Source organism: Elephantulus edwardii, unplaced genomic scaffold (genome assembly GCF_000299155.1).
Source record: "Elephantulus edwardii isolate Elephantulus edwardi_28Jun2011 unplaced genomic scaffold, EleEdw1.0 scaffold00037, whole genome shotgun sequence".
Taxonomy (NCBI): Eukaryota; Metazoa; Chordata; class Mammalia; order Macroscelidea; family Macroscelididae; genus Elephantulus; species Elephantulus edwardii.
Genome location: NW_006399787.1, coordinates 5766080 through 5792224, shown reverse-complemented (window position 1 = coordinate 5792224; position 26145 = coordinate 5766080). Strand labels below are relative to the sequence as shown.

Sequence of the window (26145 nt, the reverse complement as noted above, 5' to 3'; positions counted from 1 at the left end):
TAATAAATCACACAAGGATATTGCCCAGCCATCTCCCACAGAGCAGCTGGTAGATTTGAACTGTGCACCTTAGTACTGACAAGGCAATATCTTACCACTAAGCAACAAGAGCCCCTTAAAGAGAGCAACCTAAAAAAAGGCATTAAACGTTAGGTTCCCTTTCATTTCAGATTTCATTTCCATATTGGTGTATCTCTGGCTGTGGGAGTAATAGGTTTCTGAAGCTGGACTTCACCTGCAATATTGTCTTTACCTGGCTCCTTATTCATAACAACTTAGAAGCATAACTTCTATAATTTTAAGCTTTGCCAATATGAGAAAGAGGCTTCCAACCTATGCATGAAATAATTTCAGTAGGGTAATTTTGATCCTTACCAGGGATAATTCTGTTTTTATACAGGCTTCAATATTTAATTCTTTAAGGGAGCCAGTGCTTTATGTGAGTCTGCAATAGGATGGTTTACAAAAATTCAATTTATGTGCAATTTTCCTGGTAGTTCCTCAACTATCTCATAATAATAGAAATAGTGATAGCTAATGTGCATTGAATCCTCTGAGTCCAAAGGCATCCCGTCCAGGTTTACTTGCTTTATCACCTTTAATCCTAACTTTGTACTTTGTTGTTATTGTTATTGTGTACCATAGAGTCAGGACTGACCCATAGTTGACCCTCTGGTGGGTTCTCAGAGGCAGTTAATCACACAGAAGGAGATTATCCATCCTTCTCCCATGGGTCAGTTGGTGGCCTTGAACTGAGTGCCTTTGGGACTGCAGCACAGCTTCTTGCCACTAGGTCAGTTTGTACTATATACACTGTATTGAAAAGGCTCAGAGAAGGTCTGTGATCAGTTCCTAAATTAGATGAAAGAAGGAAGATTAAATTTTCAGGTTTCTGCTCTCTATGCACTGGTTGTGGAACCTGGAGCTAATCATTTCAGTTCTTTGGAACTTGATTTTCTTTTGCATCACGTGGAAGAAAGGTTGTACATATGTATGGAGAAAAGATAAAAGTTGTCAGCAATTTCATTTTACTTGGATCGACAATCAACCCCATGATAGCAGTAGTCAAGGGGGGGGGGGAAAGCACACCCGTGTTTATTGCTGCATTGTTCACAATAGCAAAGAGATGGAAACAACCTACGTGCCCATCAACAAATGAACGGATAGAGAAGCTGTGGTATATTCACACAATGGAATACTATGCTACACTGAAAAACAAAGAACTCATGGACTACTATACAGAATGGGTGACCCTTGGAGGAAATTTTGCTGAGTAAAATTTCTTGGTCACAAAGGGACAAATACTGCATAACGTCACTGTTATAAAACAAGACTGACATGGGGATTGGGGAGAAACTGAGAAGGGATAAATAATGCACATTGTATTGAAACAGATGAGGAATAGAACTGCTTAAAAGGAATATATGATTAGGTATTTTTTTGTATGACTATAGTCCAGAAAAAGAGCTGCATAGTAAAGTAGACTGGAGGAGGGGGTCTGTACAATAATGAAAGTTTGTTTTTTTTTTCCAAAGAGAAAAGAAAACTGAGTGGATGGGCAGGGAGGAAAATGTGCAACAATAAATGAATGGAAATCCAAGTTCTATATAAACTTTGATTAAAATCTTTCAAAAAAATTTTAAAAATCATGCATTAGGAAAAATCTGCTGTGAAGGAGTGTTTAAGAGCAACAATGTCAATTTAAAGACTAAGGTGCACTTATTCCAGGCCATGGAATTTTCAGTTGCTTTTTATGTATCTGGAACTTGGACAGTGACTATGATGACTGAAGAAGAATCACCTTTGAATTAGGGTAACAGTACTGGATATACCATGGACTGCCATGAGAACAATTACATTTATCTTGGAGGAAGTACATCCAGAGCACTTTTCAGATTCAAGGATGGTGAAACTTCATCTCACATACTTTGGCCATGTTGTCAAGAGGGGCCAGTCCTTGGAAAATCACATCATGGTGGAGGATCAAAGAAAGAGGAAGACCCTTAAAAAGGTGAATCAACACAGTGGCTATAACAATTGGATGGGACATGTAGTGATCGTGAGAATGGCATAGGCCAGCGCAAGGTTTAGGTCTGCTGTTCATAGAGTTTCTATGAGTAATTGTCCCTAGAATAGCTTATAATATCAACAACATGGTAGTTATGGTGATGATAATGGTAATTCAGCTTATCATATATTAATCACAATTTTAAGCAACACATCCTACAGACTGTGCAAATTATCTAATGATATTACTATCATATGCAAGCCAATTTTTGCTGAAGATTATCCAAAAACATCAGTACATAGACACAGAACTGCCAAAAGTTCAATCTGGGTTTAGAAGAGGCTATGGCACCAGAGATATCATTGCTGATGTCAGATGAATCCTGGATGAAAGCACAGAATATTAGAAGAATGTCTTTGTGTTATTGCTATGCAAAGGCATTTGACTATGTGAAGCATAATGATGACTTATGTGGAGAAGAATGGGAATTATAGAACACTTAAAAAATTGGAATTCCAGAACACTTAATTATACTTGTATGAAATCTATACCTAGACTAAGAAGCAATTATGTCAGTCTAGAGACTAAGGTGCACCTGATCCAGGCCATGGCTTTTGCAATTACTTGCTATGCATCAGAGAGCTGGACAGTGACCAAGGATGACAGAAGAATCAATATTTTTGAGTTGAGTTGGAGACGAGTCTTGAACATACCATGGACCATCAAGAAAACAAAAGGACTGTCCTGGAAAAGGTGAAACCAAATTTCTCCTTGGAGGTTAGGAATTTGAAGATCCGTCTCACATACTTTGGGCATATGGCCAGGAGAGACCAGTTCTTGGAGGACATCATGTTTGGAGGGGTGGAGGGACAGCACAGAAGAGGAAGATCCTGGATAAGATGATTGCTATAAGTCACAAGCAACTCAACAGCACATAACAACAATAACAACTCAATCTATGATATTTTATTGGTCTCATTTCTCTGGTGAGAAAACCAAGGCAACCCACGTAAGGTCACACAACTAATAAGTGGTAGTTTCAGAATTCTAAACAATAAAATAGACCTTCAAAGCATTTTCCATCATTCTATTGATGATGAAATCAGAACAAACAACTTTGTTGTTGTTGTTATGTGGCATCGAGTCACCTACAACTTATAGTGACCCTATGTACGACAGCCTTAAACCCTGCTCTGTCTTGTGCCAATCTCACTGTCTCCGACACACCTACCCCCTTTACCCCAGTCACTGAATTAATCTCATAGAGGTTCTTCCTCTCCTGCGCTGTCCCTCCACCCTCCCAAGCATGATGTCCTTCTCCAAGAACTGGTCCATCCTTGCAACATGTCCAAAGTATGTCACAGGAAGTTTCAGAATCCTTGCCTCCAAGGAGCAGCCTGGTTTAACCACTCTCCTGGATGAACATGTTCATTTTCTTAGCAGTCCATGGTATATTCAATACTCTTCTCCACAGCTCAAAAGTCTCAATTCTCCTTCTATCCTCTCTAGTCACTGTCTAGCTTTCTGATGCATAGCAAGTGATTACCAAGATCATGGCCTATATCAGGTGCACCTTAGTCTCCAGAGTGACACTATTTTCCCTAACAGCGGACTTTCCCATCACAATACGTCTTTTAATTTCCTGGCTGCTGGTGCCAAGAATCTTGACTGTGGAGCCAAGCAAACTAAAGCTGTTAACAATCTCAGTCTCTTCACCATCCATCCTGATGCTGCCAATTGGCCCAGTAGTGAGAGTCTTTGTCTTCTTAATATTGAGCCTCAATCCATATTGAGGGCTGCATTCCTTGACCTTCTGCAGCAAGTGCTTCAGGTCCTCCTCAGTTTCAACGAGCAGGGTTGTGTAATGTGCATAACGCAGATTGTTGATGAATCCTCCACCAATCCTGATGTCTCTCTTCTCCTCATAGAGCCCAGCCTCCCGGATAATCTGTTCTGCATATAGGTTTAAAAAGTATGGAGATAGGTCATATCCCTGGTGTACACCCTTCCCAAGTTTGAACCATGCATTGTTTCCATGATCTGTCCTGACGACTGCCTCCTGGTCCAAGTATAGGTTTCACATAAGCACGATCAAGTGTTCTGGTATTCCCAATCTCCTCAGAGTCAGCCACGGTTTGTTGTGATCTACCCAGTCAAATACCTTTGCCTAATCAATGAAACAAAGATAGACATTCCTTTGGTACTCCCTGCTTTCAGCCAAGGTCCATCTAACATTAGCTACAATTTCTCTAGTATCATGACTCCTTCTAAAGCCAGCCTGCATTTCTCGCAGTTCTCTGTTGATGTGCTATTCCAGTCATTTTTGGATAATATTCAGCAGAATCTTGCTTGCATGTGATATCAATGATATTGTTCAATAATTTCCACACTCTGTTGGGTCATCTTTCTTTGGGATGGGAAAAAATATAGATCTCTTTCGGTTATTTGACCAAGTGGTTGTCCTCCAGATTTCTTGACACATCTTAGTGATCTAGGGCAGCATATGCTGGTTGTAATACTTTAATTGGTATATCATCAAATCCTGGGCTTTTATTTTTTTCAAATTCCTTCAAAGCAGCTTGAAGTTCTTCCTTCATCACCATAGGCTTTTGCTCATATGTTGTTTCATGAAATTCATCTGTGTCTGCCAATTCCTTTTGGTGCAGTGACTCTGTATATTCTTTCCATTTTCTTTTAATACTTCCTTGCTATTTTCCTGGGGGAACACTCATTGGAGATCTCCACATTTCACTTCAGTGTGTAAAACCCAACCTAATTTAGAAGTTACTCTAAAAGTGTTGATAAATTCATTTCTTGGAGGGAGGTCTTCCATAACTGTTGGCAAAATCCCACCTCTCTTTTGTCCATTGCAGTGGTTCTCCTCAGATGGCTGGGTATGTGTCTAACTCTTGGGTAGCTATGCATCCAGCTGGGAGCTGCCCAGGTATGCTGCTTGGATGTTCATCCTCATTTATCCAGTCTCTTGGGTTAAATTTCAAGCTTTGGGTTTGGTGTATCTTCACAAAGCATTCTTTCCAAAGCTTACTGTTGCTTGGGAAAGCCCTTGTGTCATGTATTATTCAAAATAAAGGGAAACTCTGGGCCAATGCCCAGGCACTCAAAGGAATCAGCTGGTGGGGCAAGAACATGCAAGGTTGGGGCCTCAGTGGAAGAGTGCTCAGTCTCAATTTTGCAAATTGTCTCTCATTTTTGGACTCTGGCACTACATGTAGTTATTCTCGGAAGAGATTTGCATTCTTTCCTTTCATACTAATAATTTGAGCTAGCTTGAGAAAGGGGGAAGTGGAGAAATGTGAACCACTGGTATCAGAGAGGCCACAACCCATTTTATAGGATCATTGTCTTTTACTTTTCTGGTTAGAATTTCTCTTTGAAGAAAAGGATTTTCAAAGCTGTATTGAGTCAGGTTCTGTGACAAATAAGCAATGGTTCTTAACTTTGGCTGCACAGTAGAGTCGCTGGGGGGTTTTAAAAAATCCTGATGTGTGGTTTCCACCCTCCTGAGGCTCAGGTTTTAACTGGTGTGTGGTACAGCCTGGACACTGGCACTTTTAAAGGCCCACCAGGTAATTCCAATGTGCTGCCAGGCAGGGCCAGCTTCATAGTCTTGTGAACTGTGTAGTCACGTAAGCCCTACCCTGGGCTTCATGCCCTCCTGTCGCCTTCTTGAAATTCTTCCTAAATTTTGAACAAGGGATTCCACATTTTCATTTTACTCTGAGTTCTACAAAAAAGTAGCCTGTTTTACATCCAAGATAGAGAGCTGATAAGCTAGCTAGGTGCTAGGGTAGCATCTCTCATAAGAGAGAACTCCCCAAGCACTGGTCAGTAGTCCTTTAGAACCTGTATAGCAATCAGGCAGAGCACTAATACTCGAGGGATTTGAAAGTGCCATGGTAATGTTGCACTTGACAGTGAATTCTTGCTTTTCAAAGCACTTTGAAAATATGTTTCTAAAATAGTTATTAACCTTGCTATCCAGTACTGGTAGGGAAGCACCGTTGTGCTGTTAGAAACAATGCCAAGAAGCTTGGTACGAACCTATCTTGGTCAGAGAGCCTCTTTTAAGATAGAGGCATTGACAGGTGGACTCTCTGCAGTAGCCACAGACCCTCCTGCCTTCTCCAGAACCGTATTTCATCATCAATTTCCCCAAGTCTCTCTTAAATTTTTAATCTTTGTTGCTTCTAGCACTTTTTGCTCTCTTAAAAATAACTATCCTCCACTACGAAGCAGCTAAGGAGACAGGGCCTGCCAGCAACACACTCTGTGCCCTTAGGATCATTGTTCTTTAACTCTGCTGCTCGCCCTCCACCCATGCTTCCTAAAGGGGTTCCGTGGAAAGTGGCTAAAAACAGTTGTCTGTGAGTCGCTTCTGATGCATGGTGACCTCACATGTGCCAGAGTAGAAAAGTGCTCTATATGGGTTTCGATGACTGATATTTTTGGAAATAAATCTTGAGACCTTTAGGAGCTTTAGTTGCATAGAATGTAGGGAATTGCCCCGCGAACGAACCCAAAGGTATCCCTCTCTGGCAGGGAAACAAAACAGAAAATACTGTTTTTCCAAAAGAAGTTGCAGAAACACGGGCCAGCTCCTCCTGTGTAATTCACAGCCTCTGAAAACCCACTAGGGGTCAGCTACTGGTCAGTTTGCAGTGAGTTATGGGTTATTCTTCCAAGGTGCCTCTGGATGAATTTGAACCCCGAACATTCAGCTGTAGAGTGCTTTAGCTATTTATACCACCTAGGGACTCGATAGCCCTCAACAATAAAAACTTCAGGGACTCCTTGGAAGGTTACTAGTTAAGTGGGAAGGTTTCTAGTTAGTTATGAGTTAGTTTCAAAATAAGTATCTTACTTCTGTTCTAGAAAAGTCTCTAGTGAACCTGACAGTGACAAATTACTTTTAAACCTTGTTAAAAAGGCAAACTTGTGAGTCCCACCCAGAATATTTAGGAAGGGGTCCCAGGCTTTATTGTAACAATCTCCCCCCAGTAATTTCTTGTGAATGGAAATGTTTGTGAATCTTATAATTCCTTATAGATATTATTTAAAGAAATAGCATCCTAGCACCTGTAAGATTTATTGTGCCACTTTTAGTGCCAAGCAACTTCAGGGTTTGATCTGCCTATAGTATGACCTGCCAACAGGCTGTGATTAAGAATCAGAGCTCCATTCTACACTTGTTAGATTTCCAATTCTGTTCTCACTACCTTTGTGACCCCAGGTGCATTGGTTTCTTAATCTGTCCAACAGGGTAATACCCCCACCTGCCTCATGAAACACAGTTGATTGTTGTTGTTGTTATTGTTGTTTGATGCCGTCGAGTCGTAGACAACTCATAGCGACCCTATGAACAAACGGCCTGAGTACTCTTTGTACATAGAGTTTCCGGAGGCAAGCCATTTTGGAAGTGGATGCCGCTCCTGCTTCCAGGTTTGATTTAGTCGGGAAGCTCCAGCTAACACTGTCCACCATGGGTACCCGTTACCACGATTGGCACATCACTGTCACAGTTTTTAGCATCACAGCAACCACGAGTTACCACCAGTGCTATACCACCTAGAAGAATGTTTGACAGGAAGACCATTTGAACCTGGCTGAGGACACAATTAATACAGTTAAAACATTTAGATCAATGAATTCACATAGTAAAGATGTAATAAAAATTAACTTTTAGGTTGTGTGGATGTGCTGGACAGAATTCATTATGTCTTCCTCCCACAACTAAGGTCAAGTTGATTAACAGAAAAATTCCAAATCAGATGTGTTTATCACTTTTAGAGGCTTTTGGTATAGTTAATAGCTTCTGGAGCAAGTGGGTGGGAAATGTGCCTTTTCCTTCTCAGTTTAAAGCTTTATTCCTGAAGCATGGTTTGTGTGTTTTTTCACATCTCAACCCATCTTGGATGTATATCATCGTTAGTTTTAAGTGACCTCACCAAGACAATGATTCTCAGCTAATGCTCCACAGCCAAATGGGCTTCAATCGTATATTGTATCTAAAACTTAACTCTTGTTGTTGTGTATCATGGAGTCAGAACAAACCCATAACTGACCCTTCAGGGGATTTTCAGAGGCTCTTAACTGCTCATCTTTGTTCTGTGACTGGTGTATCCAAACCCCGTGTGCCTTTAAGTTGGCAGTACAACTCCTTGGCACTAAACCACCAGAGCGTCCACTTAACAATGAAGTTACAACTTACTACTACTCTAGATAGATAGAATTAATTTAAAATGGTCACCAAGAAAGCATTTTTTAAAGATGAAGAAGCAATGAGTCTGCTGCCGTTACAATTCTCAGCCTTTCTGAACGTTTGGACTGCTTGAGAGAACTGTTTAAAAGGGATGTGTGATTAGGTATTATTGTCATGATAGGAGTCCAGAACGGAGGCTGCATAGTGCAGTGGACTTGGAGGGAGGGATTGTATAACAATGAAAGAATTTTTCTTTTACTTTCAAAGAGAAGAGCAAGCTGGGGAGGCTGGAAGATTGGGCAGGGAGAAAAGTACAACAATGAATGAATGGAAATCCAAAGTCTCTGTAAACTTGCATTAAAATTAATTAATAAAAAAAAGAAAAAGAAAAAAAAAGAAATGCAAAACCAAATAATTTCCAGGTCCCACCTCAGCTCAACTGAATACAAATCTGTGGACATGGAGCTCAGCATTCACGTATTTCAGTAGCTTTGTAGGTGATTTTGATGTGCAACCAGGGTTCGAAATAATTAATACAGAATAAGACACGGGCCTCAGTATTGGGAGTGAGGGGATGGGACGAGTTCCTTGGGAAGAGGAGTAAGAAGCCATTATTGTTGATCTCTACAATTTACTTAGAGAGAGTAGCTTCAAATAAAATATACTGAGAGCGAGCCTAGAAGAGGTCAAGAGGGAGATGGAGATGGACTGGGTGATTTAATGGGTCATCTCTCCTGTACTTAATTTCTCTAGATCTCTTGTGTTGTATTGATTTTGTAAATCGCTATTGTCACATCTGCCCCCACTGCCAGTGAGAACTGGTGGGTCTTAAAAATGGAATTGGGTGAGGAGGGGTAGAGTAATCAATATGAAGATTTATTGACTTGGGACTTTTACATTAGCTCTATTGAAGTCAAAATTAATTTTATTTTAACCTCTTCAAGACTTGAAAAGTACAGTCTGTATATTGAGAGCATTTTGCAAATTTCCTTCATAAAATTGGGAGACTTTAATTTCATGGAATGATTTCCTTATTTGTAAATCTGTTATAAGGGTGCTCCGGTGACTTAATTCATAGGGGATTGTACTGCTGACCCCAAAGGTGCTACCTCCCTAGTGATTCAAATCCACCATGGGCTTCATGGCAGAAAGATGGGCAACCTTTTCTTGTGCAATTTGCAGCCTTTGAAAACCTGCTGACAGGTCAGTTATGGGTCGACTGTGACCTGACAGCAGAGAGAGGACGAGGAGGAGGCAGAGGAAGAGGACTTGTGTCACGATGATCAGTTAACATCTTTTCAGAGGCAGTCTCCTTCTGTAAATATCACAGCTTTGGGAACCCCATCAGTTATGTCTACTCTGTTCTTTGCTCATTTTGAGCTGAAATGGATGGAATGGTGATGGTTGAAAGTACAACTTACACTTCATTTTAGTTTCTTCTTTTGCAACAGTATTTCGCCCCCTCCAGCTCTGCAGTAAAGTTTTCAGCTAGTTTATTTTTAGGAATAGGAAATACAACTATATGTATTTGAACAGTTTTCTTGTTGTAGAAATTTTGCCAGTTTTTAAAACTCCGGCAACTGTTTTGTTTAATTAAATAATGAATGCTTCCCTTTTTACTGAAGACTCATCTTTTTCAAAGGGCATACTTGAGAGCACTTCCAATACAACTTGCTCTTAAGAGAAATGGTTTTGAAATATCATTACACCTGTACAGAACTAAGAAGGAGAGGTCTACTCACAGTCTTCACAGTTGGGAAACCCTGGGTTAGCCAGTGGTTAAGGGGCTTGGTAGTTAAATAAAAAAGTTTGAGGTTCAGACCTACTCAGTGGCCTCGCAGAAGAAAGGTCTGGTGATCCATTTAAAAAACTGAGTCATTGTAAGCCCTGTTACAGTGCAGTTCTACACTGACATACTAATAACGTCATTGTGAGTCGTAGTTGACCCGATGGTAACTGATTTGCCTTTTTAATCTGGATGCACTGAATAATTCACTTACCCTATCTATTTTAATGATGGTCGCTGTGAGTCTCCTACAACTCGATGGCACTTAACAACAATGCCATCACATAGAGAGTGATCATTTGGCCCAGTGGACAGAAAGCGGTGCTACCAAGCCGAAGGTGGGTGACTTTTAATCCGCGGCCCTCAGGCCTGCCTTCATTGCTTTTGTTCAGACATTCCTCTAGGTCGTATATCCCTGGTGTACAAGTTGCCGTACTGCAGTCACTTGTGGTTACTGTGAGGCTGAACACTGTGACACTGATGTGTCAAATGCATTAATGGTTGGTTACCTATGGTGGACAGTGTTTGGTGGAGCTCCTCGATTAAAACAAGCTTGGAAGCAGGAGTGGCATCCACTTTCGTAATAGCTTACCTCCAGAAACCCTATGAATCTGGAGAGAGGATGAAAGTCACACAAGTGCTGAGGACTTTCCTTCATAGGGTTGTTCCGACTCATCTGTGACTCAAGGACACTTAACAACAACAACATCTATTTTAATGCCCCAGTGTGAAAATGTCACAGTGTTTATAAACAGTATAATCTTGGTTTGTGAAGTAGGGTTTATAACTCAAAGCTCGCTATTCTATCAGACATCAGCCCACACAACTTTGAACTTGCTGAGCAGCTTATACTAGTACCGGTTGCCTTTGAATTGATACCAACTCATAGCAACTTCATGCACATCAGAGTAGAGCTATACTCAATCTCCGGTTTCTTTTGGAAGTAGATTGCCAAGTCTTTTTTTTTTTTTTTCCTTTCTTCTGGAACACTTCTGGGTAGAATTAAATCTTCAGCCTTTTGATTAGCAGCAGAATAAAAACAACAACAAATAAGCGAGCCAAAACCTAGGGATTTTAAGTGGCTCCCAAGACCCCCTGAAGTAATGAAAAGCTCTGCTTTTACATAGGTAGTTGTGGTATTGGTTATTGTGTTCTGGCAGTTGGAACGGACTCATAACTGACCCTCCAGTACATTTTCAGAGGCAGTAATTCATGTGAGAGGAGACTGCTCATCTTTCTCCTGCGGAGAGGCCGGTGACTTTGAGCCACATGCCTTTGGTATGACAGTACAACTCCTTACCACTAGACTAAAAGAGTTTCCTAGGAAGTTGTGGCAGTGGATGACATTTTATTTAAAGCCTTTTGAGTATTTCTCCAAGGGCAGATCATTTGAGAAAATATGAGTCATAGAGAACCAGTTTCTTTGGGCTTAGTGAACAACAAAAGGGTAGGTTCCTTCTGACTAACTTTGACCAAGTAAGTTCTCTTTGTTGGGGAAAAAAGTGAGATCTTCCTCCCAGGTCTGCCAAGGCTCTCATCTTCCTTTGTGCCCTTCACCTACCTCATCTTGGTTGTCTTTGAATCAGCAAGGTCATTCCAGTGCTGGCTGGCGGCTGCCTGCCTGCTGCCTGTCTGCTACCATCCCTACAGTGTGGCCAGGGTGTGCTGCTTTGTTTCCACTGCTAACCTCCTGTGCCTTCTTGGCAAGGACTTCTAGAGCATGAGCATCCACTCTGCATGACCCACGATGAAACACTTCTCTGACCCCTGATGCTGAGAAGCGCTTGCCAAGCCTAACTTAAGTACTTGGCAAATGTTAACTTTCCTTCATCTATCTTCTTTTAAAGACAGACTAAGCAAGGACAAGAAGAGTGAATGATAAAGATGGTGCACAAGATAACTACTGAAAGCGTGTAATGTATGTGCTAGATGGAGGTCTCCATTCAGCATAGCTGCTGTTTCACTGAATTTTCCTAAACATGACAAAAAATAGACATTTTCTTAATAAATGAAGACACATAGAGGCTGATGAGATCACCCATACAACTTGTCAGTGCTGAACTTCAACTTGAACTCAAATTTTTACTTCAAAGCCCATTGGATTCTTTACTGAGATCCTGTGTGTGTAGCATCTAGCTTCGGGAACAGTCCAGTTGAAGAATCTGTATTTGTCCTGCCTTTTGAGAGCTTAGGATCCTACCTCTTTTCTTTCGGTAGCATGGCCTTGACCTTCTGAAGAGCCCTGAATGAGAGCATAGAAACCTTTAGGGGTTTCCTGGCCCTGTTTTTTCCTAAGCTTCCATCCAAGTTAGCTGTAGCACAGCATCAACTCATTGCCTTTAGGAACTTCTCAAATTATTGCCAAAGATTTCTCTGTAGAGCCTGGATGTGGTCTCTTTAAATGTCTACCTCACACCTGCCCTGCCACAGACATGGAAGCCTTTCTTCCCACATCTCTTCATCCTTTTCATACTCCCTTCCTACCAACTGGAGAAGAAGGCAGATGCTTCTGTCTTACTGATAAGGAAACTGAGATACCAAGGGCCATAGCAGCAGCTGGTGAATCCAAAACTCTAACCACTGCAGTTGCATCAATTCTGACCCATAGCAACACTCTAGTTTCCAAGGCTATAAATCTTTCTAAGAGGCTGTTTATCTTCCTCCTTTGGAGTAGCTAGTAGTCAAACAGATGAAATTTGGATTAGCTGTGCGCATGTCACATGTTATGGCACCAGAGCCCCTGATGGCCTGGAAGGCAGCATCTCAATGACAATAACAAGAGCAGGAAAGAAACAACAACTCATGGTCACATTATGTAGGATAAAACAAAACATCGCCCAGTCCTGTGCCATCTTATGGTTGCTCCCATAATCTAACTCTTTGTTGTGGTTGTTACGTATGGTTCATCTTTCAGCATCGTCTCAGATAATATTTATTCTGTCCCATAAGGTTTTCACTAGCTAATTTTCAGAAGCTGATTATCAGACTTTGCTTTCTAGTCTGTTTTAGTCTAGAGGTTCTACTGAAACTTGTCCATAATGGGGCTTCCTGTTAGCATTTTTAATACCAGTGTCATAGCTTCCAGCCTCACAGTATTACCCAAGGCATCATATTATGACAAACTAACAAACAGTGGCAACTGCTTACTTCAACTCAACAATATATTGCTGTTGAGTCAGAGCTGTTTCATAGCTGACCCTTCAGAAGATTTTCTAGAGGCTGTAAATCATACAGGAGGAGTGTCAATCTTTTTCCTTTAGAGTATCTGGTAGATTCTAATTGTCTGAGAGGTACTGCTGTTGGGTTAGCAAAGAAACCCCTTAGGGGCTGTGCCCCCCAGAGCTGTCTGTATAACTAATGGTGTCACTGTAAGAGACCAGAGTGTCTGTCCCATAGTAGAGGGGAGAGCTCCAGCTTTTGGGTGATGTAGAGGGCTACAGAAGGAGAATCATTGGAAGTGAACTTGGAGGCAGATTATGAATTTTACAGAGTGAGAACAAAGCCTTGAATGCCGAAAGTCCCATCCAGAACAGTGATGTCAAAAGCAGTGTGTCCACTGCAGGTATTATAAGGACTTCCATTTATGTTATAGTTAAAAGATGAATCTTTAAACTTGACACATTTTAAATGTGGGTAAACTCTGGAATCTTCAGTGATCTGATGCCACATGTGCCAGAGTGTTCATATTTGTGAAAGGCACAGGTTTCCATCATGTAGAAAATTTAACATGGGTACCTTAGCATGTGCATGCACTCTCAGCGGGCTAGACCCTCTCATATTTTAGTTGTGCCTGGTTAAATGGATTTATGGATCATCTTATGTCGTTTTCACAAAACCAACCTTCACAAAATAGACAAGTAGCTTATAAAAAATTCCTGCAGAGAAACCTTGGAATGAAGATAATGTTAATATTATAAGAGAGCAACAAGAGATTAGGAGAGTTATCACTTCTCATAACTGGAGCTCTTTGCCAGCTCTGTTAGGAGGTGAAAATTGTAAAGCTATAATCAGAACTGACACAAAGTCAGTCCTTCTCCCACCCCCCAAAAGACCCTTTGGAATATAGATTTGTTCCCACTGAGAAGGATCTGACGGTCTACTGAAAATACTGGCCAGTAAAAGCCTACAAATAGCAGTGGAACGTTGTCACATATAATGCTGCACGTTGAGCCCACCTCAGGTCCATCTGGGGAAAAGCTGCCTGCCTTCTCAAAGTGGAGTTGACCTTAATGGCTTGGAAGAAGTAAAACTGTGGAACCTTTATTTGCTGATGTGGCAGAACTCAAAACAAACGAAAGAACACTTGACAAAGCTAACCCAGAATGTGGCATGTACAAAGTCTAAATCAAGTAAAATTGGGAATTAATAAAAAATAAAATCATAAAAACCTCCCCCATATTTCTTTTTAAGGAGAAGGTCTGTCCTTTTGGGATGTAACTTTCTAACCTATCTTTATTTTTTACTTTAAAAAAATGAAATATAAGCTTAAAGATCAATATCTAGGCATTAGCAAGTTGAAAGGGACTGGTATTGGCCATTTTGAATGAGGCAACTATTTGGTCTATTATGTGAGAGACTGTAATTGAAGCAGAATGGCATTGTATTAATTATCATAAAGAATATTTAAAGATATGTTATAAAGTATACATATGATATAAATGTACCTTTGGTAACAATAATAGGATAATATCCATACACCCACAAGTAAGACAAGCTAATATAATTAACTATTATTCAATTTTATACACCAATTCACTAAAGCTAAAACTAAAGATCACAATATCAAAGATTTGTCTGTGGGTTTTTTTTTCCACTAACCTTTTCAGTCTTGAATTGATCAAACATGCAATCAAGATGCATTGATAATTGGTAGTGATTGAAATGCCAAGGTTGCAAACAAAGAAGGATCAGTAATTGGAAAACATGACCTTGCTGATAAAAATGACATGAGAGATGACATGAATGAATATTTCAAGACAAACAGCTTTAAATACCTTTTAAAATATAAAATGTAACTATACATGTGGACATTACTGAATAGAATGCACAAGAGTCAAATTTGCTACATCCAGAATGTTCTGTGGAGGCAAAGATAGTAAAGCTTTGTCCCACATACTTTGGGCATATTACTAGGAGAAGTTATTCTTTGGAAAGGGACTTCATACTTGGAAAGTGGGAGGGTCGGTGAAAGAGGAAAAGACCCTCAATGACATGGATTTACACAGCGACTGTAGCAATGGGCTCAAGTGTGTTGGACAGAGATAATGTGGATGGCACAGGTTAGGGTAGGGTTCTATTGTTCATAGGGTTGCAATGTGATTTGTACTCGACTCAATGGCACCTAACAATAACATTGATATAGAAGTCAGGAAGACTCTTCAACACCTGCTACGTGTAGATGACACAACATTGCTTGCTTGCTGAGCTTAAAGAAGGACTTGAAACACTTGCTTCAGAAGATGTAGTAATATGGCCTTCGAAATTATCTAGTAATACAGCCTTCAAAATAGACTATACCTCAACATCAAAAAAACACATCTTCACAACTGGGCTGATAGACAACAATAAGATAGATGGAGAGAAGATTTAAGTTATTAATGATTTCATCTTACTTGGATCCACAACTAACACCCTTGGTACCAGCAGTTAAGACATCAACAAAATGACATGTTGCATTGAGGAAATCTACTGCCAAGAACCTCTACAATATGCTACAGAGCAGTGATGTCAGCTTAAAGACTAAGGTATGCCTGATTCAAGATATCATCTTTTTCATTACTTTTTATGCACCTGAAAGTTGGAGAATAAATAAAGATGACAAAAGAAGAATAAATGCCTTTGAAGTGTGGTATTAGAGAAGAGTATTGAATATCCCATGAACTACCAAAAAAGACAAAGATGTCTTAGAGAAAGTGCAGTCAGAGTGCTCTTCACAGGCAAGGATGATGAAGCTTCATCTCACGTACTTGAGCATGTTGTTGAGGGCCATTCCTTGGAAAAATACACCATGCCTGAAAAAGTGGAAGGTAAGTTAAAGAGAGGAAGACTCTCAGCGAGACGGACTGGCACAGAGACTAACAATGGGCTTGAGTATATCAAGATAGTGGGGATCAAGATAGCTGGGTTCAAATGTATTGTTTATAGTGTTATGAGTCATAGTCAAGTCAATGGCACCCAACAAAAACAAAGACAACATGGAAAGAGATAATGGAAGATAATAACATCAGTCTGAAAAAGGCCAAGGACAGACCATAGACTAGACAATAATTTGCTCATGTCAAGTTCAAATTGAAGATGGAGAAAATGAAAACATGTACATGAGATCTAAAATACAAACATGAGTGTATCACAATTGAATTTAGATACCATTGTCAGAATAACTTTGAGGCATCGGGCACTAAATGTCTGAAGGTCAGATAAGTTGTGAGATGACATAAAGCATCATACATGAAGAAGCCCAAAAGATTATTAGAAATACAGGAAGGAAAGACCAAACATAGACTCAAAAAGGGACTCTGAAACTTACTCTTGAACATCAAGAAGCTCCAGCAAATGGAAGAAAGGTAACGTTAGAGAGTTGAATGTAAAATTTTAAAGCACAAACTCAGAAGATTAATTACAACAAAATATTCATAGGCCTGGAATTAGAAAAACCAAATGAGAAGAACACAACATTTCTCAAGCTGAAATATCCATAATAAAAAATTGAAGCTTTAATTTGCAGTATTGAAGAATTCTAGGAACAGAAATTTGGATGATACACGAAGTCTCCAAAGAAGATCAAAGAGATATACAAAGTCATTGTACAGAAACAAAACAAACTCCTCAAAAACAAAACCTTAAACTTATCAATGTTCAGCCATTTCAGAGGGTAACACCTGATCAAAAGGTGATGCTACTGGTGGTAGTTCAACCTTCACTAAAGGCATTGGTTAAAACAAGGTTCAATGGAATTGACAGAATTTCAATTGAGACATTTTATCAAATGAATGTGATGTTAAAAGTGCTCACTTATTTATGTCAAGAAGTTTGGAAGGCAGGTACCTGGCTAACCACCTGGAAGAGACTCATATATGTGTGTCTTCCAAAGAAATGAGATCCAACATAATGTAGAAATGATTGAACAATATCATTAACTTCACCTGCAAATAATATTTTTATTAAGACAATTTAAAAACGTTGTCGCAGTGCATTTTCAGGAAAATCAGATCATTCAGAGGAGGATGTAGAATTGGGAGTATCAATGATACGTAAGAAGGAGCTTGGCTGAATGCAGGGAATACCAGAAAATTATTGAGTGTTAACTATGCAAGGGCATAGGTGGGGTTTTTTGTTGTTGTTGTTTTTGTTTTTATACCAATGCCTTTAATGTAGATTGAACTTCCTCTTTCAGCAGTATAAGCTTTTGATCACATACTACCTCCTAAATTGGTTGAACATTGACTAATTTGGAGATTTGTGTGTGTGTATGTGTGTATTTTTGCTGTAGATCAAAACAACTTATGAGTAGTATTGTCAAGAATAGGAATTTCATGACACTTATTTGTCTTCACCTTCTGCTGAGGAGAGTAGTGGTGCCTTAGTTTATAGAGACTTGAGCTGCTGCACAAAGACAACACCTCTCTGGGGTTTGAATCACCCACCACTTTGAAGGAAAGGCCATCCATCTCCTTTTATGTGATTCACAGTCTAAAAACACCCACTAGAGGGTCAGCTATTAGTTGATCCCAACTTGTTGGCAATGAGTGAGTGAGTTGAGGAAACAATCTGAAAAGTAGGACTACTAGAGGGTCAGCTATTAGTTGATCCCAACTTGTTGGCAATGAGTGAGTGAGTTGAGGAAACAATCTGAAAAGTAGGACTTTATGAAGAAGAATGAGGCATCAGGACTGGGGAAGACCACCAAAACCCTGAGATATGCAATTGACACAACATTTCATGCTGACAATGAAGATGTCTAAAACACGTATTGATGACAATCCAAGACCTTCATTACAGGTTACATTTTAACATAAAGCAAAAACAATCCTAATGACCAATCTTGTTTCCTCCTCTATAAATGGGATCCAGGAGAGCCTGAGAATTAAATAACAAAATAACCATAAAACACTTGATGTAGTGTCTTTGAACAGAGTAGACTCTCAGTAAATCGTAGCCATGACCTTTGCTGTTATGGGCAATGTTCTGACTCAGTGACCCAATTCTATGGGACAGAGTGGCAGTATTGACATGATAGGGTTTCCCGGCTTGGAATCTTTCTGAGAGCAGATCTCCAAATCTTTTCTCTTATAGAATCACAGGTGAATTTGAATCACCTATCTATCTTTTGGTGCATAACCAAGCACTTAACAGTTGTCTTACCAGAGTTCTTTCTGTAATCAGCCACCAATAAAATAAAAACATTTATTGGGATGGATGAAATAGGGGGCTCTGATGGCTTAGTGCCAAGGAATTGCTCTGCAAAGAAAGGCGATTCAAATCCACTAGCTACTCCATGGGGGAACAAAGGGCAGACTCCTCCTGTGCGATTATATTTCCTCTGACAACTTGCTGGAAGGTTCAGCAAGGAGTTCATTCTGACTCGATGATACAGAACAACCAAATTGGGATGGACAAAACCATTACTCATGTGGATTATTTGGGCTATGTCAGAGAAAGTTAGGTCTGAAAAAACTTGTCTCCCTTTGCCACCCAGATGGTTATCTGGTCATTATTGAACTTGACTTTTAATGTTTCAAATTAAAATGTATATTCAATTAGAAAGTTATGCACGTGAAATTATTGCATTATTTAGAATAGAGGGACTATAATAGAACATAAAGAGAAAATAATCATCTATGGCACAGTCTTAGAAATATCTAGAAGCCCTCAGCTAGGCATCACCTTTCAGGGTGGTTAGTCACCATTGTTCTTGCCTTCAGAAGCCCTTCAGAAAAGAGGCTGTCTGTAGGGCCAAGAGCAGCCTTTGCTACAACCCACTTGTTGGGCTTTCTACCGCTCTCTGATTCTCATTCCTGGTGTTCTCCAGCTGTGCAATTTCAGCCCTTTGATTTTGAATGTGCAGGCAACTTCTGTTTCCTGAATATTAACCAGGTTTTTCTTTATGCTGCTAGTTCTAGGCAGCTGGGGAAACCAGGTGCACATTTGGAAGTATACGCATCTCAGAGGCTGAGGTGCTTTCCTGACTCGTTCTTGATTCAGCTGTGGTGCTCTGCAATCTGCCTTGCCCTCCAGAAGTTCCTAACCTCCATGAGCTGAATCAATCTATCACTCTCTGTCTTTGGGTGTCAAAAGAGGAAACTTAAAATTCAGAGTGCGCCCAATCTATTTGATGCCCCAGTTCAACTTCAAGTTCATTCTCAACTTCAGTAAGAGATAGCCGATGCTCATAATCCACAACAAAGTTTTAGTATTAACTGCTCTCTGCTAGACTGAGTGTAGGAAGTCCTCCATCACTGAATTCAATCCTGGCTCATATTGAGCCTACGGGACAGAGTTGAACTGCCCCATAGGATTTCCTGGGCTGTAATCTTTATGGGAGCTGAGAGCCACATCTTTCCTCTGCAGAGTGGCTGATGGGTTCAGACAATTGACATTTAGGTTAACAGCTGAATGCTTTATAGGTATTATCTCTTAAGAGAAACAGGACAGAAGGCTTTACTTGGTTGAAACCAAACCTGACTCAGGAAAGAGTGTTTGGAGGAAGGAGCTTTGGGGGAAGTTTTAGGACAAGCAGGAAAGGTACCAGCTGGCAACTGTGCATGCCGGGGGTGCTTCTTGGCATTTTGCTGAGTCCTGTTCTGATTTCTTTTGGATTTCCCCAGTCTGAGCCCAAGTTTGCTTTTGCCTCTCAGAGGCTTTCTTCCAAGGCCTAGATAATGCAAATTGATAAGGTAAACAAAGCTGTGGGGAGACGGATGGGTACTTATTGCAACACTTTAAAGACAAATATTTCCTTTATTCCTGCCTCTGAATTCGCTTTTCAACAAAAGTCTAGGGAATGACTTTAAAAGGTCTTGTAAATACCTACTGCTTGCAATTGATATGCTAATGACACGTGCGTGATGTATTGAAGCTGACTTTCCAACAGGATCTTACCAGGTAGTAGTTTAGCAGTTGTAGCAGTGGGAAAGTAAGAAAACTGCCATTTAAAATGCCATTATTTAGTCTTGTTTGCTAAATTAGTCTGGCCTTCCTTATCCCTTATCCCATTAAGCTTGCCTGAGGATTTTATAATTGAGCACGCAAAGTGAAACATTTTTTTTTCTGTAGGAAGAAGCTCTCAGCACTTACAACACAAAGCAAAAAAGCTGCAGCTGTTTCTAGAATGTAGGCGCATGAATGCTGTGGGTCCAGCCCCAGGTTCTGTCCAAAGGTGCCTGGGGTAAAAGCATGAGAGCTTAGTGACACTTTCCCCCCTTGTCATTCAAGTGCATGTTGTCAGGTGGGATCAGTCCTTGGAAAAGACATCATGCTGGGAAAGGTGGAAGGGCAGAGAAAGAGAGGAAGACCCTCAACAAGACGTAACAGGTGGACAATGGAATAGTGTATATCGGAGATGATGAGGATGGTGCAGGATAGGGCGGGGTTCAGCTCTGCTGCTCAGAGGGTCACAATATTACCCGACAACCACAACAATACACATTCACACATTTGTTGAGATGTCAAAAATTGGGGGTATAAAAAATGCCACTGTATATATTTAAACACTACCAAGAAATCAAAAAGGCTAATTGTACCGGCAAAATCTGCTGTCTGGGACCTCACTAGAGTTCTGAAAAGCAATGATGTCAGTCTGGAGACTAAGGTGCGCCTGATCCAGATCAAGGTCTTTGTAATTACTTGCTATGCAGCAGAGAGCTGGACAGTGACTAAGGGTGCTAGAAGAAGAATTGATGCCTTTGAGTTGTGGCGCTGGAGAAGAATCTTGAACATAACATGGACATCAAGGAGACCTAACATGTTTGTCCTGGAAAGAGTGAAATCAGTTTGTTTCCTGGAGGCAAGAATTTTGAGGCTCCATCTCATACACTTTGGGCACGTGGCCAGGAGGTACCAATCCTTGGAGAAGAACAGCATAGGAGAGGAAGGCCCAGGATGAGATAAATTGACTCAGTGACTGGAACAATGTGTTAGGTCTGTCAGAGACTATGAGCTTAGAGGCAGCTTTCAGAGCTAATGGACCTAGGTTCGCTATGAGTCGCAGGTGACTTGATTGCACATAACAACAGCAGCAGTGTTCTCAGCTCCAAAGGACGGACTTCTGGGCTTTTAGGGTACTCGAGTGGTAGAGTCTTAGCCTTTGGAGTAGAAGATGAACGCTTGATACTCAGACAAGGCATCGTAAGTGCAGCCACCACCCATCTGTCAGTGGAGGCTTCTATGTTGTTGTGAAGCTGAAGCGGATGTAGCAGAGCCTCCAACCTAAGATGAAGGAAAGGCTTGATAATCCACTTGCAAAATACAGTCAGTGAAAACCTTATGGATCCTGATGGTCTGGCCTGTAAGCTAGGTGGAAGATGGACAGGACCAGACAGTACCCTGTTCCTCTGTGAAAGAGTCTATCCATGAGTCAGGACTAACCAAAATAAGAAGGAAGACTTGCCGTGGCCATGAAATACTGTGTCCTGATCACAGAGACTCCAATTCAGGCTGTAAACTGAAGTAGGGCTTCAGACCCAACACCTTTAGCGTATCTTCTAGAAATCGGCCCTCTCCAGTCTGTATTTTGATCTTCCAGGCGGGGCAGAGCCTCAGACATCTGCACTCCTGGTTCTTGGTCTGTGCTTCCTGGATCACTGTCTTAATCTCAGCATCTAATTCCATCAGCCTATGAGATGGAATTGACACAATTCACCCTTACTTTACAGATAAAGAAACTAATCTTAGATATCAAATCATAGCCACTGTTGTTGTTATTGTGTACCATTGAGTCAGAACTGACCCATAGCTGACCCTCCAGCAGGTTTTCGGAGGCAGTTAATCACATGAGAGGAGATTGCCCATCATTTTCCTGCCGAGCAGTTGGTGGACTAGAACTGCTGCCTTCAAGCTTGCAGCTCAGCTTTTTTACATTAGGCTACTAGATCTCTTAAGAGTTGCACAGCTATTAAATGGCAAGGACTACCAGACAAAGGGTGTTTCATTCATAAATATTTAGGGCAAGGACAGTTTCATCACTTGTAAAATGTTGGCACTGGGCATGTTATAAGAGCCTTTGGGGTTATCTAAGAAGAATTGATGCTTTTGAATTATGGGGCTAGAAATCTGGGAGAAGGTAACAACAAGTTGTTCCTTGAAGGCAAGGATTTTGAATCTCCATCTCACATACATTGGCTGTGTTGTGAGGAGGGACCAGTCTTTGGAAAAGCACATCATGCTTGGAAGAGTAGAGGGACAGTGCAGGTGAGGGAGACCCTGGATGAGATGAATTGACACAGTAACTGGGATAATAGGGTAGATGTGCCAGAGACAGTGAGATTGGCTCAGGATATGGCAGGTTCTAAACTATTGTGCATAGGGTCACTATGAGTTGCAGGTGACTCAACAGTGCATAACAACCATAAGCATTAAAACATCGTGGTAAATTAAGAAGCCAGTTGCTACTGGGTCAGTTCCTATTCAAGGTGACACTATGTATCTTAGCGTTGCCTTTTAGAAACATGCAACTAAACCTTTCATCTGAGGCACCTCTGAGAGACTCAGAATCAACAAGCTTTTGGCTGGTAGCAGAGCACTTAGCTATGTGTGGAACCCTGATACTTTAAAAGTCCTCTGTGTAGCTACTTATACATAGTGGTGGTGGTGGTGGTGGTGTTAGGTGCGGTCAAGTTGGCTGTAATTCTTGGTAGTGACTCTATTAACAAAGAGATGGAAACCTTGGCCTATCCTGTGCCGTCCTAACAATCTCTGCCAGGCTCCAGCCCATTGTTGCATTCACTGCATCAAACCATCTCGCTAAGGGACTTTCTTTCTTTTGTTGATCCTCTACTCTTCCAAGCATCAAGTTGAAAACCTTATGAATAGCAAAGGAATAGTGTTAATAGTTGTTGTGTGGTGTTGAGTTGGAACTGACTCATCAGCTGGCCTTCCAGTGGGTTTTCAGAGACAGTCAATTGCTTGCATTATATTGCCCAACCTTTTCCCATGGAGCATCTGGTGGACCTGAACTGTGTGTTCAGATATTTATTTCTGACTTTTTTCTCAATTGACAGTTCCTCTTCTCCTTTCTCTTGAATAATATTCAGTAAACTGTGCATGTTGTAAACACACACACACACACACACACACACACACATCCATATATCACAATGGACCTCTACTGGTCTCGTGGTGAGAAGGTATGCTGCCATCTCAAAGGCTCATGGTTCGAATCTACCAGTTGCTCTGTGGGAGAAGGATAGGCAGTCTCCTCCTGTGCAATTAACTGCCTCTTAAAACCCACTGGAGGGTCAGCTATGAGTTGTCTCCAACTCAACCGCATACAACAACAGCAACAATATAATATAGTAGATATTATAAGAAGCCAGTTACAATGATGAGACTAGGAACGCAGTTAGAATAGTGAACCAGTCCGAATTAGCACACCAAAGTCTCCATCAGATATTCATGACACCACCATCGCCCTGAGTTCATTATAAAAAAGAAGTTTCTAAAGTAGCTTATGGTTAAAAAAACCCAAACAACAAAAACCTAGGTAAGTTTTAAATACTTCACATATGTGTTTGAAGTATCTCAAATGTATTTAATATTAGAAATAAAAAAAAATGAAGCGTCATATCTTTCGTAGTGGAAATGTGTCTTCCTCTGCAGTCAGAAGAGACACAGTTGTCAGTGAGCTGTGAGTAGAAGGAATGACATTCAGGAGGTGCTGGTTAAGGTGTGGCCCCTGGGGACCTCAGGCAGGACGCTACAATGAAGTGATGGCAGAGGAAGTGTGCATATTACAACAGAAGGTTATTGGGACTCTTCGGTCTGAATAAATCATTCCCGTTCCAGTCAATTCCAGCTCAGAGCAATCCCATGCATGTTAGAGCTGAACTCTGCCTCATCAGATTGTCTAGCCTGACTTTTCAGTAGTAGAGTGCCAGAACTTTCTTCTGACGGTAACTCTCAATGGATTTGAACTGCCAACCTTTTGGCTAATAGCTTACAGTGTTGTTTACACCAAGTTCTTTAATGTCATCTGCTTTGCACTGAAGGGCTCGTATTCCACTTTTGTGGGGATAACTTAATATAAAACAGCTGGATATTAATGGTAGAAATAGTCACAGAATCTGTAAGCCAGGGACAAAGCCATATAGTTATGCATCCTCTCTGCTATGCCCACGGATTGCAGCTGCTGTAGAGACAGCACTGGTATTATGGGGCTTTTCATATCTTCAGGGTGGAACAATGATAAAAAGTGCCTGTTCTTCTCTCAGTGAGGTTATCCAATAGCAAAGGAAGGGCTGCTGGATGACTGTGGGTGGGAGTGGGAGGAGGAGACAGCAGTGGATGGAAATGAAAAGAGGAGAGCCAAAATCAGTGCTGTTTGCAGATGAGATAGAGCCCTCTCAAATTCATAGCAGAACCATTGAAATGGACTCATAAGGAAGGTGGGAGAAGTCATCATCCACTTTTACTGTCTTGTCTTTGTGGGAAAGAAAAGGCCTGGATGCAATAAACTTCTACCTTCAATATGAAAGTGACATCAAAGTTGAACTGCCAGAAGTAAGAAGGTTTAAGTTCCACGTAAGCATGTACACGTTATGACAAACAGCAAGTCTCTAGTGAACCTAAGACATTTATACATATTTAGTTGCATTAGAATAAGAAAACAAAACTGTGACTAATAGCTATTAGGACCTTGGAGTCTTTGATCAGTTTCTAGGGATAAGTGACTTCCGAAGAGTTGGAGGTTGAGCCGCAGTATTTATGAACCCAAATGGGCTTTGACACCAAGAAACATGTTAGTATGAGTGTTAAGATTGTTATTGCTAAAAATAAGAAAACTGTGCTAATTAGTTTTTGTTTAAAGCTTTAAACAGGTTGTTCCTGGTTCAGTTATGACTGACAGAGCAATGTTAGGATGGACTAGAATTTTGTGAAATGTGGGTATTTGGAATGACACCCAGATGGGGAACATTAGCAGAAACGTCATTTCCTTCCTGGGAAACAAAGTCAGCATGTTCATTGCTTAGAAAGCAAATCTCTTAACTGGTATAGTCGGAAACAACCATCCCCTGCTCACAGACAGCTTCTGACCACTCCTCTTCTATGATAAGTTGTTCTCCAATCTTGGCAATTATATAATCTTCCACTTCCGTTTTCTGAAAGGCTTCACTATGCTTCTTCTGAGTTTCTGAGTCTAGCATTTAGATTCATCTTTTTAATTTTCTTTCCCTTTTTTAGGCAGAAATGTTTTGGAAATTCTGGTCCATCCTAGTTTCACTTTGTCATCTGACTGACTTGGTTCAAACCAGTTCAAAGCTTTGGATGTTAGAAGGCATTCTAACAAATTGTGTCTAGGAGTTTGTAGTTCTTTACATCTTGTCTGACTTAGTGTTCTTTCAAGTATGTCATATAACATAGATCATGTCTATTTTTAATATGTTAGTGAATAATTCATACTGTCTATAAAGAAAGTGAGGTTGGAAAAGAGGACAAGACCCTCAGTGAGAGAGGTTGACACAGTGACTACAGCAATGGGCTTAATGAAGCACCATGGAGATTTTGAGGACAAAGCATGATTGGTTAGATGCGTTGTACATTGGGGCTCTGTGAGTTGGAGTCTACTTGGTGGCACCTAACAACAACAACAACAGCAATGACAATGGCATAGACCAAAAAAACAGTTGTCTGAACAGAATAAGGGAAAACTACATGGTTTAAACTCAGAAAATGTCTGTCAGGTGTGTATCCTTTCTCCATACCTATTAAATCAGTATACCAACCAAACAATTTGAGAAATTGGACTGTATGGAGAAGAATATGGTATCAGAGTTGGAGGAAAACTTAATCAACAATCTGCATTGTGCAGATGACACAAACTTATTTGCAGAAAGTAAAAAAAAACCTTGATATGCTTACTACAGAAGATAAAACACTATTGTTGTTGTTATGTGCCATCGAGTCGTTTCCGACTCATAG

At 40.6% G+C, this 26145-nt stretch overlaps 1 protein-coding gene across 2 annotated transcripts in view; it reads left to right on the top strand.

Moving 5' to 3' along the window:
* The window catches only part of NRXN3 (neurexin 3), a 2203380-nt gene that overhangs the window by 157063 nt on the left and 2020172 nt on the right, over positions 1-26145 (top strand). Inside the window, exon 5 of one of the 2 annotated variants that reach the window (XM_006884636.1) lies at positions 13517-13531. The exons of the other annotated variant lie outside the window; for it this stretch is intronic. Coding sequence (XP_006884698.1) covers positions 13517-13531 — 15 coding nt within the window. The remainder of the gene's footprint in view (positions 1-13516; positions 13532-26145) is intronic. 2 annotated transcript variants of the gene reach the window in all.